Genomic DNA, 16821 nt, shown 5'->3' with positions numbered 1-16821 from the left:
TCTCACTTTTTAATTATTACCTATTTACTAGGTTCATTTCTCCAATTATTAGAATATATCAGCACTCATGTTAGAAATCAATATTCTATTCAAGAACTGTGAAGAGTGTGTAGTTCTTACCATGGACATGTCCGTCTGCTTTCTCTTTTGCTCTACAATGTTTCTCTCCAGATGACTGAGAAACACACATCTGTGGATGACCTTCAGAGAATATCTGCAAAATAAAGGACCCTGATGAGCTGCATGAAGACTTCATGATCACTCTTTTAGACATCATCCAAATTTTGGTCTTGAAAGCAGCTAACTAAAATGTAGACAAGAACAGACTGAAAAGTCATACTTTCCACAGGGCAACTTAGCATTCTGCTCCAGATGAAGCTGAACTCTTATCTTCCAATGGCTCCTGATTTGGTAAAAGCAAGATGGATGGTTTGTTTTATGAACGTAGCAGCACAATTGTTTGGGGCACATAAATTGATAATTGTTATGTCTTGTTGGTGAGTGGTTTCCTTTAACAGTATATAGTGTCTTTCTTTATCCCTTTTGATTAATTTTGGCTTGAAGTCTATTTTATTTGACATGAGTATAGCCACCCCTGCTTGCTTCTGAGGCCCATGTGCATGGTATGAATTTTCCCAGCCTTTCACCTTCAGCCTGTGTGTGTCTTTTTCTATCAGATGAGTCTGCTGAAGGCAGCATATTGTTGGATTTGCTTTTTTAATTCAGGTTGCTAGCCTATGTCATTTAATTGGTGAGTTTAAGCCATTAACATTGAGGGTTACTATTGATATATGGCTTGTACTTCCAGTCATGTTTGTTTGTTTGTTTCTTTCTTTCTTTCTTTATTAAGATTTGGTTTATTTTTCCTCTTTGTTTAGTTTTTCATTCCCCCCCTTTAGTGAGGTACTGCCCATTGTTGTGTTTTGTTGTTGTTTTTTATTTCCTCTTCATGTAGCATTTTGCCCAAAATGCTTTGCAGTGCTGGTTTTCTGGCTGTGAATTCTTTCAACTTTTGTTTATCATGGAAGATTTTTATTTCATTGTCAAACCTGAAGCTTAGTTTTACTGGATATAAAACTCTTGGTTTGCACCCATTATCTTTCAGCTTTTGAAAAATGTTGTTCCAGAATCTTCTCACTTTCAGTGTCTGTGTTGAGAAATCCGCCATTTATCTAATTGGCTTACCTCTAAATGTAATCTGCCTCCTTTCATTTGTAGCTTTTTATATTCTCTCCTTGTTCTGTATGTTGGATATCTTCATAACAATGTGTCTTGGAGTTGGTCTATTATGATTCTGTATGTTTGGTGTCCTGTAGGCTTCTAGTATTTGAGAAATTATTTTGAAACCTTTTACTCCAATAAAATAGAAGATAGTGAGGGCATTGATAAATTTCTTAAGTTATATGATCTGCCCAGATGGAGTCAGGAGGACACACACAACTTAAACAGACCAATATCAATTGAGGAAATAGAAGAAGCCATCAAAAGACTACTAACCAAGAAAAGCCCAGGACAAGAAGGGTATTCAGCAGAGTTTTACAAAACCTTTAAAGAAGAAATTATACCAATACTTCTCAAGCTATTTCATGAAATAGAAAAAGAGGGAGTACTTTCAAATTCATTCTATGAGGCCAACATCACCCTGATTCCTAAACCAGATAAGGACACTTCAAAGAAAGAAAACTACAGACCAATATCTCTAATGAACCTAGATGCAAAAATCCTCAATAAAATTCTGGCAAATTGGATACAAAAATATATCAAAAAGATTGTGAACCATGATCAAGTAGGATTTAATCCCTGGGATGCAAGGCTGGTTCAATATATGGAAATCAATAAATGTAATCCACCACATCAATAGACTTAAAGATAAAAACCATATGATCATCTTGATAGATGCAGAAAAAGCTTTTGACAAAATACAACATCATTTTATGTTTAAAATATTAGAAAAACTAGGGATAATAGGAACTTACCTCAACATTGTAAAAGCTATTTATGCTAAGCCTCAGGCTACCATCATTCTGAATGGAGAAAAATTGAAGGCATTCCCTCTAAAATCTGGAACAAGACAGGGATGCCCTCTCTCGCCACTCCTATTCAACATAGTTCTCAAAACCCTGGCCATTGCAATAAGGCAGATGATGGAAATTAAAGGCATTAAAATAAAAAAGAATAATTGAAATTAGCACTATTTGCAGTTGACATGATCGTATACCTAATGGACCCCAAAGGTTCTACCAAAAAACTTCTAGAACTAGTAAATGAATTCAGCAGAGTGGTGGGATATAAAATCAACACTTATAAGTCTAAGGCATTCTTATATATCAGTGAAAAATCCTCTGAAAGGGAAATCAGGACAACCACCCCATTCACAATATCCTCAAAATAAATAAAATATTTGGGAATCAACCTAATAAAAGTGGTGAAAGTCCTTTACAACAAAAACTACAGAACACTAAAGAGGGAAATAAAAGAATATCTTAGAAGATGGAAAGATATACCTTGTTCATGGATAGGCAGAATTAATATCATTAAAATGGCCATACTACCAAAAGTATTCTATAGGTTTAATGCAATGCCAATCAAAATCCCAATGACATTCCTCACAGAAATAGAAAAAGCAATCATGAAATTCATCTGGAGAAATAAGAGACCCAGAATAGCTAAAGAAATCCTAAGCAGGAAGAGTGAAACAGGTGGTATAGCCATACCAGATTTCAAATTATACTATAGAGCAATAGTAACAAAAACAGCATGGTACTGGTACCAAAACAGGGGGATAAACCAATGGTACAGAATAGAGGACACAGAGACCAGTACACAAAATTACCACTACCTTATATTAGACAAAGTTGCAAAAAGCATGCAATGAAGAAAGAATAACATCTTCAACAAATGGTGCTGGGAAAATTGGAAATCCATATGCAACAAAATGATATTGAATCCCTTTCATTCACCATGCACAAAAATTAACTCAGAGTGGATAAAACAATTAGAAATCAAACCAGAGACTCTGCATCTAATAGAAGCAAAAGTTGGCCCTAATCTTCATCTCGTGGGTGCGGGCTCCAAATTCCTTAATAGGACACTGAAAGCACAAGAGTTAAAATAAAAAATCAACAAATGGGACATATTCAAACTAAAAAGCTTTTTCTCAGCAAGAGAAATAATAAGTGAGATAAATATGGAGCCTACATCCTGGGAACAAATTTTTACCCCTCACACTTCAGATAGAGCGCTAATCTCCAGAGTATACAAAGAACTCAAAAAGTTAAACAACAACAACAACAAAAACAAATAAGCCAACCAACAAATGGGCCAAAGATCTAAACAGACACTTCACAGAGGAAGACATATAATCAATCAACAAGTACACAAAAAAATGCTCACCATCTCTAGCTATCAGAGAAATGCAAATTAAAACCACTCTAAGATACCATCTCACTCCAGTAAGAAAGGCAGCCATTATGAAGTCAAACAATAACAAGTGCTGGTGAGGATGTGAAGAAAAGAATACACTCGTACATTGCTAGTGGGACTGCAACTGGTGCAGCCAATTTGGAGAGCAGTATGGAGATTCCATTTGACTCAGCTATTCCCCTTCTCAGACTATACCAAAAAGACCTAAAAAGAGCATACTGCAGGGACACAACTACATCAATGTTCATAGCAGCACAATTCACAACAGCTAGACTGTGGAACCAACCCAGATGCCCTTCAAAAGATGAATGGATAAAGAAATTGTGGCATTTATACCCAATTGAATATTACTTAGGAGTAAAAAAATAACAAAATCATGGCATTTGCAGGAAATGGATGGCACTAGAGCACATTATGCTAAGCGAAGTTAGCCAATCTCTACAAAACACATGCCGAATGTCTTCGCTGATATAAGGGACGTGACTCAAAACAAAGTAGGGAGGAAGAGCATGAGGAGAAGATTACCATGAAATAAGGAAAAGAGGAGGGAGGAAAAAGGAGGGAGAAGGGGAAATGCACAGAAGACAGAAGGAGACCCTCTAGGTTCACAAAATACATATACTATGGTGTGAGGGGAAGGGAAAGGAAAAAAAAGAGAGATATATAAGTATCACAGTAGTATGGGTAGACAATAGAGATGAGAAGGAAGGGGAGGGGAAGGGGGAGATGGAGGGAAGCAGAGTACAACTGACCCTAGGATTGCTGTATGTATACACATGGATGTATAACGAATGTGATCCTGCAATCTGTACACGTGGAAAAATAACAATTCATACCCTATTTGAATCAAATGTATGATATGTCAAGATCATTGTATTGCCTTGAACAACTAATAAAAAAATAAAAAATAAAGCAGGATGGATGTAACAGAAATGGAATTCCTTGATAATACAATAACAGAAATGTATGTACTCTAAGTGTGTAACCAACCATATCTCACAACCCCACAAGAAATGAGAATGCATTAAATACTTAAGCACTCTTGAGAAATATAATTAATATTGTGTTGCATTACACATTTTAAACAATGAACTTACAGATTTTTTTAGTGTTAAAATATGAGACTTCATGTGATAAAGAGTTGGAATTATGTGATGTTGAGCAGATAAATTGATGTTGGACTTTCCTCATTTTGGTCATCATAGTCTCTGAAGAGCATTTTTAGTAAATGTTTCACTGAGAGTAAATCCAGTTCAATAAAATGACAAAGTAGGATGAAGAAACGTGTTTTTTTTTTTAATCTTACTGTTATAAAGCAGCACACAGAATCTGGGTAGAATAAATAATATGTTCCTCTAAGAGTGAACTAAAAAGTACACCAGTGAAGAAAGATGACAGCACAAAAATATACAGTACTTCCTGACTATTTTTCAGAGCTCGAGTTATATTGGCTGGTGTGTGCTTTCTGGATGAAAAAGAGCAGCTGTGGGAAAATCACTGGAGAGAGCCTCAGACCACATAAAACCCAGAATTTTGGCTTTTAGAATAGTAAATGAATTGATAGGGTGTTGTGAACCATCCATGGGTTGTGTGTGTGAGCTATGCAAACATTTGGGTATATGAGGAAAACTGGTCTGAATTTGCTGCCCTATTGGGCTCTGCAATGTATATGCGCCTTTTCATTCACTCTGTCTGTGATCCCCACACTGCACCTGAGATGGTGTGAATTTCCAAAATGTCAGCCAAACTGCTGACCAAGGCATCACCAAGAAAGACTTCACCCTCCAAAACCTGACCCCTTTCTTTATTTGGGTGGATATTCTATGAATGTCTTCTCCCCAATAGGTGGGTTTCAGGTATTATGTCTCTCTTTGCCTGCCTCTGTTGCCTTTCTTTGACTCCCTTGTGGGAGCTGAGGCTGAGAAGCCATACTGACCCCAATAAAAAGATATTTTCTGTGTCTGTGTGGTTATTTAGTTCCAGCCCAATTCACCTGGAGTGACCCTGATTCCATCACATGTCTGCACAATAGGAGAAATATCCTGCTGCATTGTTAGGGAAAAATTGAACGGGGTAGAAAAAGGGAAGCTCCTCTCTAGTGAGATGAGGAGAACAATTCTACCAACCCCATTTATTAATAGAGAAAAAAGTAAACACTCACATATATTGTTTGTAACCCTGAAAATAAGAACTTCCACTTTGAAAAGCAGTGTGGAGTTTCCTCAGGAAAACTAGGAATATAATTACCTCAACACCAAGCCATAATACACCTTGGCATATATCATGAGAAACTAAAAATCAATTTATGAGCAAGACACATCAACACCACTGTTTGTAGCTATGTAATTTATACAACAAGTTATACAATCAGCCCAGATAAATGAATGGACTGCAAATTCCTGCTAGCAGTGTCTGGGTACTGGACAGAAGCCACCTTTACTCAGGGTCATTTTTCTAGTCATTTCTCATAGAAGATCAAAAACCCCAATATTTAAAAAAATATTTTTCAATATTTTACAGTGCTCTGGAGGCATATCACAACACTATTCTTGACAGGTCTGAGAGAGAAAATGAATGACAGAGACACAAGAGCTCTGGGCAGCTACAGCAGGCCTTGTGGTCTATGGAAGGATGAGAAAAACCCAAGGTACTTTCATTCTCATGTTGTGTTTGCAGTTCTGTGACATCATGCCAGGGAAGTGTCTGGTAGAAAACTCATACCATGCATCACCATATATGTGAGCAGATATCCCAGGTGAAGTCAACCCACCATGATCAGTGGCTTTGGAGTATTTGCTTCCATTTCTGCTACAGAAGTGATTCTAAGATCTTCCCTTAGAAGAGAAAGATGATTTAAATGGGCCCTTCTGGTCGACCCCCTTTTGGAAGTGTCTGTGTGAAAAATCAGAAAGCATGGCCTGACTTGTACTTTGAAGGTGCAGCTGCAAGTTCTCCTCACAGGATGGCAGCCATTTGACTTGATACTGTGGGTTTGTGACAGAGACTGAAGGGAATGTGGTAAAAACTCTAATCATCAAGAGGTGTGTTGTGTCAACTGGACAATCTATACTGTAGAGGCCAACAGGGGCACTGCACATTGCAAATAGGTGCGTTGAGAATAGTGGTTGTGAGGGAGAAAAGCTGTGCAGTAGTTCAAGATACTTAAAGATCCAGGAGAGTTAGGGGCAAGGTCTGGTGAGAAGATAGTTTCTTGCATTTTTTCCAGAAAAAAAGCACAGATTCTGCCAACAGACTTCATATACCATGCTCAAAGAGAGTGCCAAAAAACCTCTCAGACATTTGGAATCTTGTACACCCCTGAGATCACTGACTGCAGGAGTCCCCAATTGGGGTATGCATCAGAGACCAGTCTACAGATTTCATGGTGAAAGGATTATCAGAAAGATGTACCCCCCCCCATCCCTGAGTGAAAAGAAAAGTACTGAGGGTGAGTTTTCATCTGCACTGAAAACCTTCCCTAAGCATCCCATGCAAGGAGCTGGGCATAACTGAGAGAAGCTCAGCTTGTGTTCTCCACTATCATGTCACTACCAGATTAGGTGTGTTTCAGCTGTAGAAACCAGAAAAGTTGGACTACATCTGCCTTCAAGCAATCACACCATGGTTTTGGTTTTTATAATTGGAGATTCTAGACAGAAATTCCTCAATTTCAATTTCATTAACAATAAGAAATTTTGTTTTTATTGCTGCTCTAGGCTTTTGTGTGAGTTGTTGTGTATGGAGGATTCCTCATTATGTCTTTCCTCATGTTCCTTCTCATTTCTAAAATTTTTGTCTCCTTTCTTATATGTTTCCCCTATATCACCTCTTCTTGCCACTTCAAACCCAATTCTTTCTCAGTTTGATTACTTTTTCTCCTTATTTCCTCCTACAGCTATGTTTAATCACATCAGTTTCGTTCTCCTTTCTTATTGAATTACACCCAAAAAATTTTATGACCACTACTGACTGTTTTTTTCAGCCAGGTGTATACTGTTATTTCTCACCACACCTCGCCAGTTTGTGAACTTATAGAGATCACTTACAAGCATTTTCTTTAATAGGTAATATATGTTTTGCTTTAAATTGTCATTCTTACTGGAGGTTATTATCTACTCTTAGAAAGATCCTGGTGGGAGAAACTAGCACCTTGGTCATTTAAAGTTGGGTACTTCCACGCTGAGATATCACCCCTGCCCAGGGTGTTTGCACTAAAAAACACACACATATCCTCGGAAGAGAAATCTATCCCAATGCATGCAAAACCTCGGCCGTTCTAACACAGACAACATGAGAAAAAAATGCAAAAACACATCAAATTCCTTAATTCTCCAATAACAGCATTCAAAGGCTTTTTGCTACCACTCATTAAGGAGGTTGGATAAAAATGTTTAATAATTTTGAATGTCTTATGGTATGGAAAGAAAACAACAACAACAAAAACAAACAAACAAAAAAGAGATCTCATTCTGGGAAGTTTCAATATCCTTAATAGGCCATTGTGTATCTTCTTTGAGGCTACTATTTTCATTGACAGAGACACTGATGTCTAGGCTGTACGAAAATCTTTCACTTTGGCATGAAAGCATGTTCATATGTAACTAAAATTGAGCCATTGGAAAGGACCATCTTTTACCATAAATGCTCTCAATGTCCATTGCCACTCTATATGCTCATTAATTAAAATAGATATTCACAAAACCACTTAATTTTAACTTCTCCATCATTTATGGGAGTTAAAAAAATGGAAGCACAAACAATATCCAGAAAAATTTCTGCCTCAATCACAAGGATAATGTTTATATATATATATATATATATATATATATGTTATCATGAATTCTAATGCTATTTTAAGATTCATAACCAGTTAAATTCTTTTAGACTTGAATATTAAATCATCATCTTTATATTTCAAAACACTGTTATAAAAGATAACTCAATTTGCCCTTATTACTTTCTTAAAACAAGTAATACATGAGGAAATCCAGAATTTAAAAGTAAATGTATACATACCTTTGGCTGCTTATTTTTGGTGCCATTGAGACCTTCCTCCTCTTCTTCTGATGATGAGAAACAAAGAGGTTCAGCTGAAAAATGTATGTAAATTTACTTAAACTACTTAGAACATTTAGAGAGAATGTTAGTCTGTCAAAAATAAAAAGTAATATTAGGTGATTATTACCTTTTTAAATTGTTTATTAGTGGGGTATACTAGTGTGTGATCAGTGATTTAACCCCAAAATATTGCAACATTGGAAAGTGCTCTGCCAGAGTTGTATCCAAAAGCATATGTATATATATTGAGACTGGGTCTCTCTAAAGTGTTTTTTCTGGCCTGAGACTTGCCATGCTCCTGTCTCAGTCTCCCAAGTACCTGTGTTTAGAATTGACCCACTGATACTGACTATTTCAGAGAATGTTTTTAGTGATAAAAACTTCAACAGTCTACCTGGGGAGAACTAGGTTTAAGACAAAAATATCTCAAAAGTATATCCACTCAAGATGAATAAAAAGTTGTCAGAAGTAAATTTGAAAAACACTATAGAAATGTGGGGATTCACACAATTTGCCATTCTCTTCCTCATAATAGTAACTATTTAAAAACAACTATTCAACTAGTCATTTTCACAATGACTGATGCGTTCTATTCTGTTATCAATGAATATCTTGTATATGCAATGTTTTTCTTCATTATTCTGAAAAAAATGTGTTCATCTATAAGACTCAGTCTATTTAGTCCTGCATGATTATCATCTCCTTGTCATAAAGTGTTGCCCCCCCCCCATTGGGGTTCCTTAGCATTTCAGCCACTGTTCAACTGAATATCTACAAGCTGACTTGTAAATTACTCCTTCCCCTGTCTACCCTTTTGGCTCCTGGACTTAAGGAGATCACTTTTACATCCCCTTAGCATCAACAGTTTATTTGAACCCACAATTATTATGTTCCCTGTGAGAATAGAGTAAAATGGTGCCAGGGATAGTGGCATTTCTGGAGCTAGGACTCAGCAGAGACTAAAGGAGTAAGGTTACCAGCCAGAGGCAGAAAGTGGGGAGAGCTTAAAAGGCTGTAGCTAGACATAGAGTCAAGCATTAAATGAGTCAGTATTTGAAAATATAGGAACTGGTGAGGAGCAATGCCAGAGCATAGTGAAGGCAAAGGAAGGGATAAAGTGTTAGGCTGAACTCATGAAAGATTTCTGGGTAATTTTAAAAGCTGGCCTTTCACCGTATACAGAGGTTCATGGCACACTTTCATTGTAGCTAGATAGCTCCAAATGCTGGGGGCAGGATGAGTGTGGAGAGGATATGCATGAGCAAAAATAAATAAGAAGGCAGCAGAAATTCCAAATAGAGGAAGGGTGACAAAACCACCCACACATTCATGCATTTGGATGCAACTCTGACAGAGTACTTGCCAATGTTGCAAAGTTATTGGGTTAAATCATTGAGTACACACAAGAGTGACAAAACAACCCACACATTCCTGCTGAATCAACATGGAGCTGTGTTCCATGGGTTAGCTTTGATAAAGAATATTATAGCTTTTGGGTTTCTGTGTTTGCTGTGTTTTGTTGTTGTTGATGTTGAGTACAGCAACATGACTGAAATATACTGAAGGAAAATATCCACTATTAGTTTAATTAAACATTTAGTTAAGTTTTCAAATGTGTGATTATATTTCCACTTACCATAAATATAATAGGGAATGTACACCTATCAAGTAAAAGTGATTGAGGGAATGGAGATATTTAATCAGAGGAGCAAAAGAGAAACTTTGGGGCATAAATATATAAAATGAAGAAAATAATTTATATGCAGGTGTGTTTAATATAGCCTATCACAATCATTTAATCAATATTATTACAGGTATGCATCCTGTTCCTCTATTTGTCCTACAATATAATAAGTCCAAAGTTGTGATAGCAGTCAAGTGCAAAGTATAATTCACTTCCATTGAAAAAAGTTCTCTAAACTGATCAGCTTAGATATGTACTTATTAAAATTATCTATTTTTTCATACCCATGCAGGACAGTGGTGTATCTTCTTTTACTATATCCTCTGGTCTGACCCACTGAAATTTTCTAGATCCACTCATTTGAGAAGACATAGAGACTGTATCTAATAAATAATGTTTAATAAGCATAAAATATTAAAATATAGTAATCCAAAGGGGAAAATTGAACTGAAATGCCAAAGAATTATCAGATATAAATAACCTTTTATATTTCAAATTCATTGGCATATATACCAAGAATAATAGCATTGATATACAATAAATTAACCTACAAAGTCTGGTTTGGTATATCCTCTTAGACTTTCAAGGATTTTCATGAAATATCTGTCCTATCAGAATTTTAGCCATCTAGAGATGTGGCAGAGTAATTGAGTGTATTCCTAGCATGCCCAAAGCCATGGTTTCAGTAAAGAAAAAAAAATTAACTATCTTTTAAAATATCCAGTGTTTCTTAAATACTAATTTTCTCTTCTCAACTACTGATATCAATACTTCCCTATTCTTGGTAGTTATGGAGCAAAGAAATACACAGTGGCTGTTTGCCCCAGTTCTAAGAATTTTCCCCACTTAAAATTATCTCTAGACCTGTAATTCTCACTTTGGTTTGAAGGCAGATATACTGAAACCAGCTGAAATGCAATCTCTGAGTCTTCTTATTACCTTCAAAATTACCTAATTTTGTTCCCTCCCCATTACCCTTCTCTTTGCTTTTCCAAAGCAGTCTCTATATCTGTGGTGTTGATTTTTTAAAAAATTTGTTGTTTATTTTTCCACAACTTTTTCTGCCCAATCAGAAACTCTGTCTTATACAATTTTGAGGGACTGGGTTTTGGTTTAGTGGTAGAGTGCTTGACTAGCACATATAAAGTACTGGGTTTGATCCTCAGAACCACATAAAATAAAGGTATTGTGTCCATTTACAGCTAAAAATATCTTAAAACTTGATCTGGTTATGCCCTGAACTAAGACACAATGGCTTTTTATTTAGATTTTCTAAAGGGCAGTTTGTTCCTTTTCCGTTTCCAGAATGTGTTTTGTGGATCAAGGAGCATTGGAAACATCTTTGAATGTATTCACAATGTAGAACCAAAGACCTGCTAAGTCAGAACATACATTTTGTACATTGGCCCCACCCCAACATATGATTCACTAAAATTTGAGAATTCTTGTGCATGCTTAATCTTCTACAAATTTCTCTAACTTAACTTGCCTATTTGATGTTTCTTTTTGCTTTGTTATTTTGTTATTGGTACTGGGAATTGAACCCAGGGGTACCTAACTACTGGGCTACATTCCATTCCTTTTTATATTTTATTTAGCGACAGGCTTTTGCTGAATTTTTTTGAGGGCCTCATTAAGTTACTCAGCTGGCATTGGATTCAAAATTCTCCATTTGTAGCCTCCAGAGCTTCTGGGAATGTAGGCGTGCACCATGTGCCTGTCCATTTAATTTGCCTATTTAAAATTCTCCCTATCTTGTCCCCCAAATTGTAGGTGTATTAGAAGTCATTATCTTTCCAGGGAACATTTTATCAGGCCATGATCAATGTTCACCTGCTTCTTTTTCCTTTCCTTTTTTTTTTTTTTGTTGTCTTTAGTCTTTTCTCATTCTTCATTCCCACTTCTTCCCTACCCCCTTACTTATTTCTCAACTTTCCTCTAATCTAAGCAGGTCTGGAAATGGACCTAATAATTCAGCTCCTCTAGGGCCCCTCCAACTTACCCTGTGCTTGCAACTTGATAAGATACACTAATTCAATCTCCTTACTATTTATTATTTTCATTTCTTCCAGTATTAAATCATACTAGTGCGCATGTTTTAAATAAGCATTATATCCAATGATTTTATAATGAGTGGCTCTTACCTTCTGTATGTCCACTTACACCATCTTTTGCTCTTTGATGTGCTTCACCAAATAAATGACCAACATTACTCTGAGGAAGAATCTGAGAGATACTCTGAAAAATTAATAACACTAATGAGTTGTATGAAGATTTCCTAATTCCTATTCTAAAGAGACACCTAATTTTACAGATTTGAAATAAATTTGGACTTAACTAGAGAAGTACACATTGGAAATTGAAATATTTTATATCAGAGTGTCATGTATCCTCTGCAAATCAGCCAAATATTATATTCATTTGTCTACTAACTCTATTAAACCAGGATAGGAAGACAATATAAAACTACCAACATGGGGGCTGGGGTTGTGGCTCAGTGGCAGAGGGCTTGCCATGCATGTTTGAGGCACTGGTTTCATTTCTCATCACTGCATATAAATGAGTCAAACAAAGGTCCATAAACAACAACAAAAAATGATAATAAAAGAAAACTAACTGATGTGCATATTTTCTATCAGGAAGTAACTTCATTATACCTAACATTACTCATATTTTACCACTAAAAACAAGAAGACCCTCCACCATATATAACATATATAATATATAATATGTATAATTTATGCAAGTTGTATATATACATATGATGCTACACATCATTAAACTTTAACAAATTCTAATTATAAGCTTTTAGTGCTGAACTAAGGGGCTTTGTTATAGAGACTGAATTATGTCACATCAAGTAGAAAAAAAGCCATGCTCCCACTTTCTTATTCAGGTAAGCAGGGGCTTACAGAAATCTAAATTTCTTTTGACGAATCTTTTACTGATAAAAAAAATCTAGTTTAATGATAAACTTGTTTTGTAAAGGTTTTCTTTTTTTTTAATATATGATGGTAGAGTATGCATCAGTTTCCACTCAAGAATAAAACTATAAAATATTATACTATGGTAAAAAGCGTGTATGTAGATGCATACAGTGGTAACTGATTGCACCCTGAATTTGAGACACATCAACTGATGTGTGACTATATAAACATTGGTAAGGGGCAAGCAGTGAAGTGAAACTACAGAGAGCCAATGAACAGATAAAATTCAGAAATATATATTTTTAGAGTAATAAAAGAGTTCATAAAATATTTTATCTGCAACAGTTGTCAGAGGAAAACTGTCTAGGTGGAAGCTCTTCTCTGGTAGGCGCACACAATCTATAATCTCAAGAAAATCATATTTTAAATTCCAGTAATGAGTTTCATCCAGTTGGATTCTGCCTGAGATGTCAATGGAGGACAGGTGCACTGCAGATTCTTAGCAGAATTATGAGTGCCTACTCAAGAAACTTCTTCACTTGGGTGTCCCTTTTCTAGACTTTCTTGATGGGAGATTAGAAACTCTGCATTTATGTTCTTATATTTCCAGTACCAAACAATGACATGAATTTGGTAGGTCAGGAAGCATCCAAAACACAAGTCAGTCTCTATCAGATATACTAATTGAGACACAGATCTGTAGGGTGCTCTGGAAAGCTGTAGTCATGGCTACATGGCCAGCCAAGGGATAGAAATTGAGGTGAGTTTCAATTAAATGTGCCTGTAGGAACTATGTGACAGTGTGTGTCAGGATTGATTCTGGTAGAAATGTTCCTGCTACAATCTCCAGAGGGGAGAGCTGATCTCCCAAGTCAGGCCATCTCACTATGCTCAGAGGCATGTGAAGGAAGAATCACCACTTCTTCAACTGAAGCAATTATAGTCACTTCCTTGGTGATTCACCAAGGGGGTACCCCCTTTAGAAATGTCCCATTGCTGCAACTCTATTTTTGAGATATCAGAATCTCTTGCATGTTTAATCTCCAAGACACAGGGACTAACTCTCTTTATTTGAATTGTAGATACCCACACTTTTGGTTCAGATTAACAGAGATGTGTTGAAAAATCTGAGCAGAAGGAAGTATGATGTGCTGTTTTGCCACCTTATGGAATGAAGGGCAGTGGGGACATCTCCATGTTAAAACTGGTGTTTAGAGATTAGTAACAGGAAAGAAGATGAGTTGTGTGTGATTTTCTGGGGTAGAATATTTTGGGGAGTGCTTGAAAAGGTCTTGTGAAAAGCTTGTTTCCTGCATCTCCCATAACCAAGCACAGATCCTGCATGCAGTCCACCTCTACCATGCTTAGAGAAAATGAAACCAAAAACCACAGAGACTTGGAGTCTTGCATGACCCTGAGCTCACTAAAAGAAGTTGGGAATTAGGGTTTTCAGCACAGACAGACTCACATGGTTTATGTGTGAGAGTTTTGTTGATAGCTCCTACTATAGCCAGAGTCCAATCCTCAGGTCCACAAAAACCAATATTGTGAATGATTTACCTCTTCATATGAAAATGGTCCTATAGCACTTCCTGGTAGGCATGGGTGAAAATTTTCCACATCCAAGACTCCACAATCAGTACTGGCCTGTTTGGGCTAGAATTGAGAAGAAACTAGTACAACTGTAGGTACTCCCCAGAAACACCCCCAAAATGGTTAATCTTTAAACTAGAAGTTGGGAAAGAAACTGTCTATATTTGGTTTACATCAGATAAGGAAATCATATATTTTTCTTGGCATTGCATCTTTAAGTGGCTTTTCTTATCATTTGTTTTTCATTTTCTAGCTTACATGATCTTTTAACTTTCTTTGTACTTGTTTTCTTATTTTTCATTGGTATTTGCACTATTTTTCTTCTTCATTTTTTCCTTATTCTCCATTTTTCTATTTCACCACTTTTTTTCTATATATTTTAGTATTAATTTTAGAATCACTAACACATACATTTTGGGCATTATTTTTTATTACCACTTCTGCATTGGTTTCTGGAGTTGTAGAGACAATTTTTAAAAGTTTTTGTTTTGGTCATAAATCAACATGTGTTTAGCTCCTAACTTTTTGATATTAATGATGGCTATTATTTTCTCTTAAAGTGCTTTGTGTTAGTGGTCCTAGCACTTCTGTCAATGAGTTGGGACTTTGAAAATAGATCATACATTCTGTTCAGGGAATATCTGAAGAGAAATCTACTCAATAAAATGATCCACATCTAAGAGGGGAATAGAAACCTATTTGAACACCTGCACAAAACTCTGCATGTTAAACAGGAAACATGAGAGAAAAAGACAGTAAGACACTACACAAAGTGATTAATTTCCCAATAATTTAATCCACATACATTGATGTGTAGAATGTGCTGAGCAAAGGATTCAAACAATTTATTATGAAAATAGTTCAAGGAACTAAAGGATTAAAACATGAATTAATGAAGGCAATCCAGGTTTTGATAGAACATCTCCACAATAAGAGTTTCTGGAAAAAAAAGGAGAGAATTCAAGCTCCCATTCACCTGCCTCTCGCAGACAAACCGCTGTGACTCAACACTAAATGATCCCACTGAAACAACTGGTCAGCCGTTGTGAACCTGCGGAGGTTAATACCAACCAATCCTTCATAGGCACTGGCCACAGGATTGAGACGGGGCTTGGGAGAGCCAGTCAGGGCCCACCTGTTGCATGGGTCACCCGGCAAAGGGAACAAACTGACACAATTTGCATAGGATACCACCATGACAGAGAACTGACATCACCAGAATGAGGCGGAGGAGATAACTTCATTAAAACCAGCGGTGAAAGTGACATCTTCCCTTCCCTTCTAATACCTTTCCTCCCAAGCATCAAATAAATTCATAGGAGTAAACAGTAACTCAGCAGTCAAACAGAACAAGAAGTAACATGAGCAGCATGAAAAAGCAAGGAAGAAAAGGAGTACAAATAATGCAGGAAAGCCTAAATATTCAGAAGGACCTAAAGGCATCAGAAAAATGGCCAAATAAAGAACTCAAGGAATACCTTAGACCGATGGAATGAAATCTTAAAAAGGATATGAGACAGCAAATTCAAACAGTGAAAGAACACATTGAAAATGAATTACAGAAACAGATAAAAGAAGCAAATAAGCATCTTTATCAGGAAATAGAGATTATTAAAAATTCAAACAATAATTCTAGAAATGAAGGAAACTATAAACCAAATTAAAAACTCAAAGGAGAGTATCACTAACAGAGTGGAGCAAGTAGAAGCCAGGATGTCAGATAATGAAGACAAAATATATCATCTTGAAAAGAGTCTAGCCAACTCAGAAAGGCTGGTAAAAATCACAAGAAAAACATCCAAGAGATATGGGATAACATAAAAAAAAAACAAACTTAAGAGTCATCAGGATAGAAGAAGGTATAGAGGTTCAAACTAAGGGAATGAGCAACCTTCTGAATGAAATAATTATAGAAAACTTTCCAGAAATAAAAAAAAAAAAAACGGATATACAAACTGACCATGCATACAGGAAACCGAGCATACAAAATCACAGTAGACCAATGCCAAGACACATTGTTATGAAGATATCCAATATATAGAACAAAGAGAAAATATTAAAAGCTACAAGAGAAAGGAGGCAGATTACATTCAGGGGTAAACCAATAAGGTTAACAACGGATTTTTCATCACAGAC

At 36.2% G+C, this 16821-nt stretch overlaps 1 protein-coding gene across 1 annotated transcript in view; it reads right to left on the bottom strand.

The window, feature by feature from the left end:
* The window catches only part of LOC144375100 (ankyrin repeat domain-containing protein 26-like), a 67731-nt gene that overhangs the window by 21408 nt on the left and 29502 nt on the right, over window positions 1-16821 (bottom strand). Inside the window, exons 5-8 of the mRNA XM_078038657.1 lie at window positions 14653-14748; window positions 12310-12403; window positions 8440-8513; window positions 121-214 (exon numbers count right to left, since the gene is read on the bottom strand). Of these exons, the coding sequence (XP_077894783.1) occupies window positions 121-214; window positions 8440-8513; window positions 12310-12403; window positions 14653-14748 (358 nt within the window). The remainder of the gene's footprint in view (window positions 1-120; window positions 215-8439; window positions 8514-12309; window positions 12404-14652; window positions 14749-16821) is intronic.

Source organism: Ictidomys tridecemlineatus, chromosome 2, assembly GCF_052094955.1.
Source record: "Ictidomys tridecemlineatus isolate mIctTri1 chromosome 2, mIctTri1.hap1, whole genome shotgun sequence".
Taxonomy (NCBI): Eukaryota; Metazoa; Chordata; class Mammalia; order Rodentia; family Sciuridae; genus Ictidomys; species Ictidomys tridecemlineatus.
Note: the sequence above shows the minus strand (reverse complement) of the source record. Positions and strands in the feature narration are given on the sequence as shown.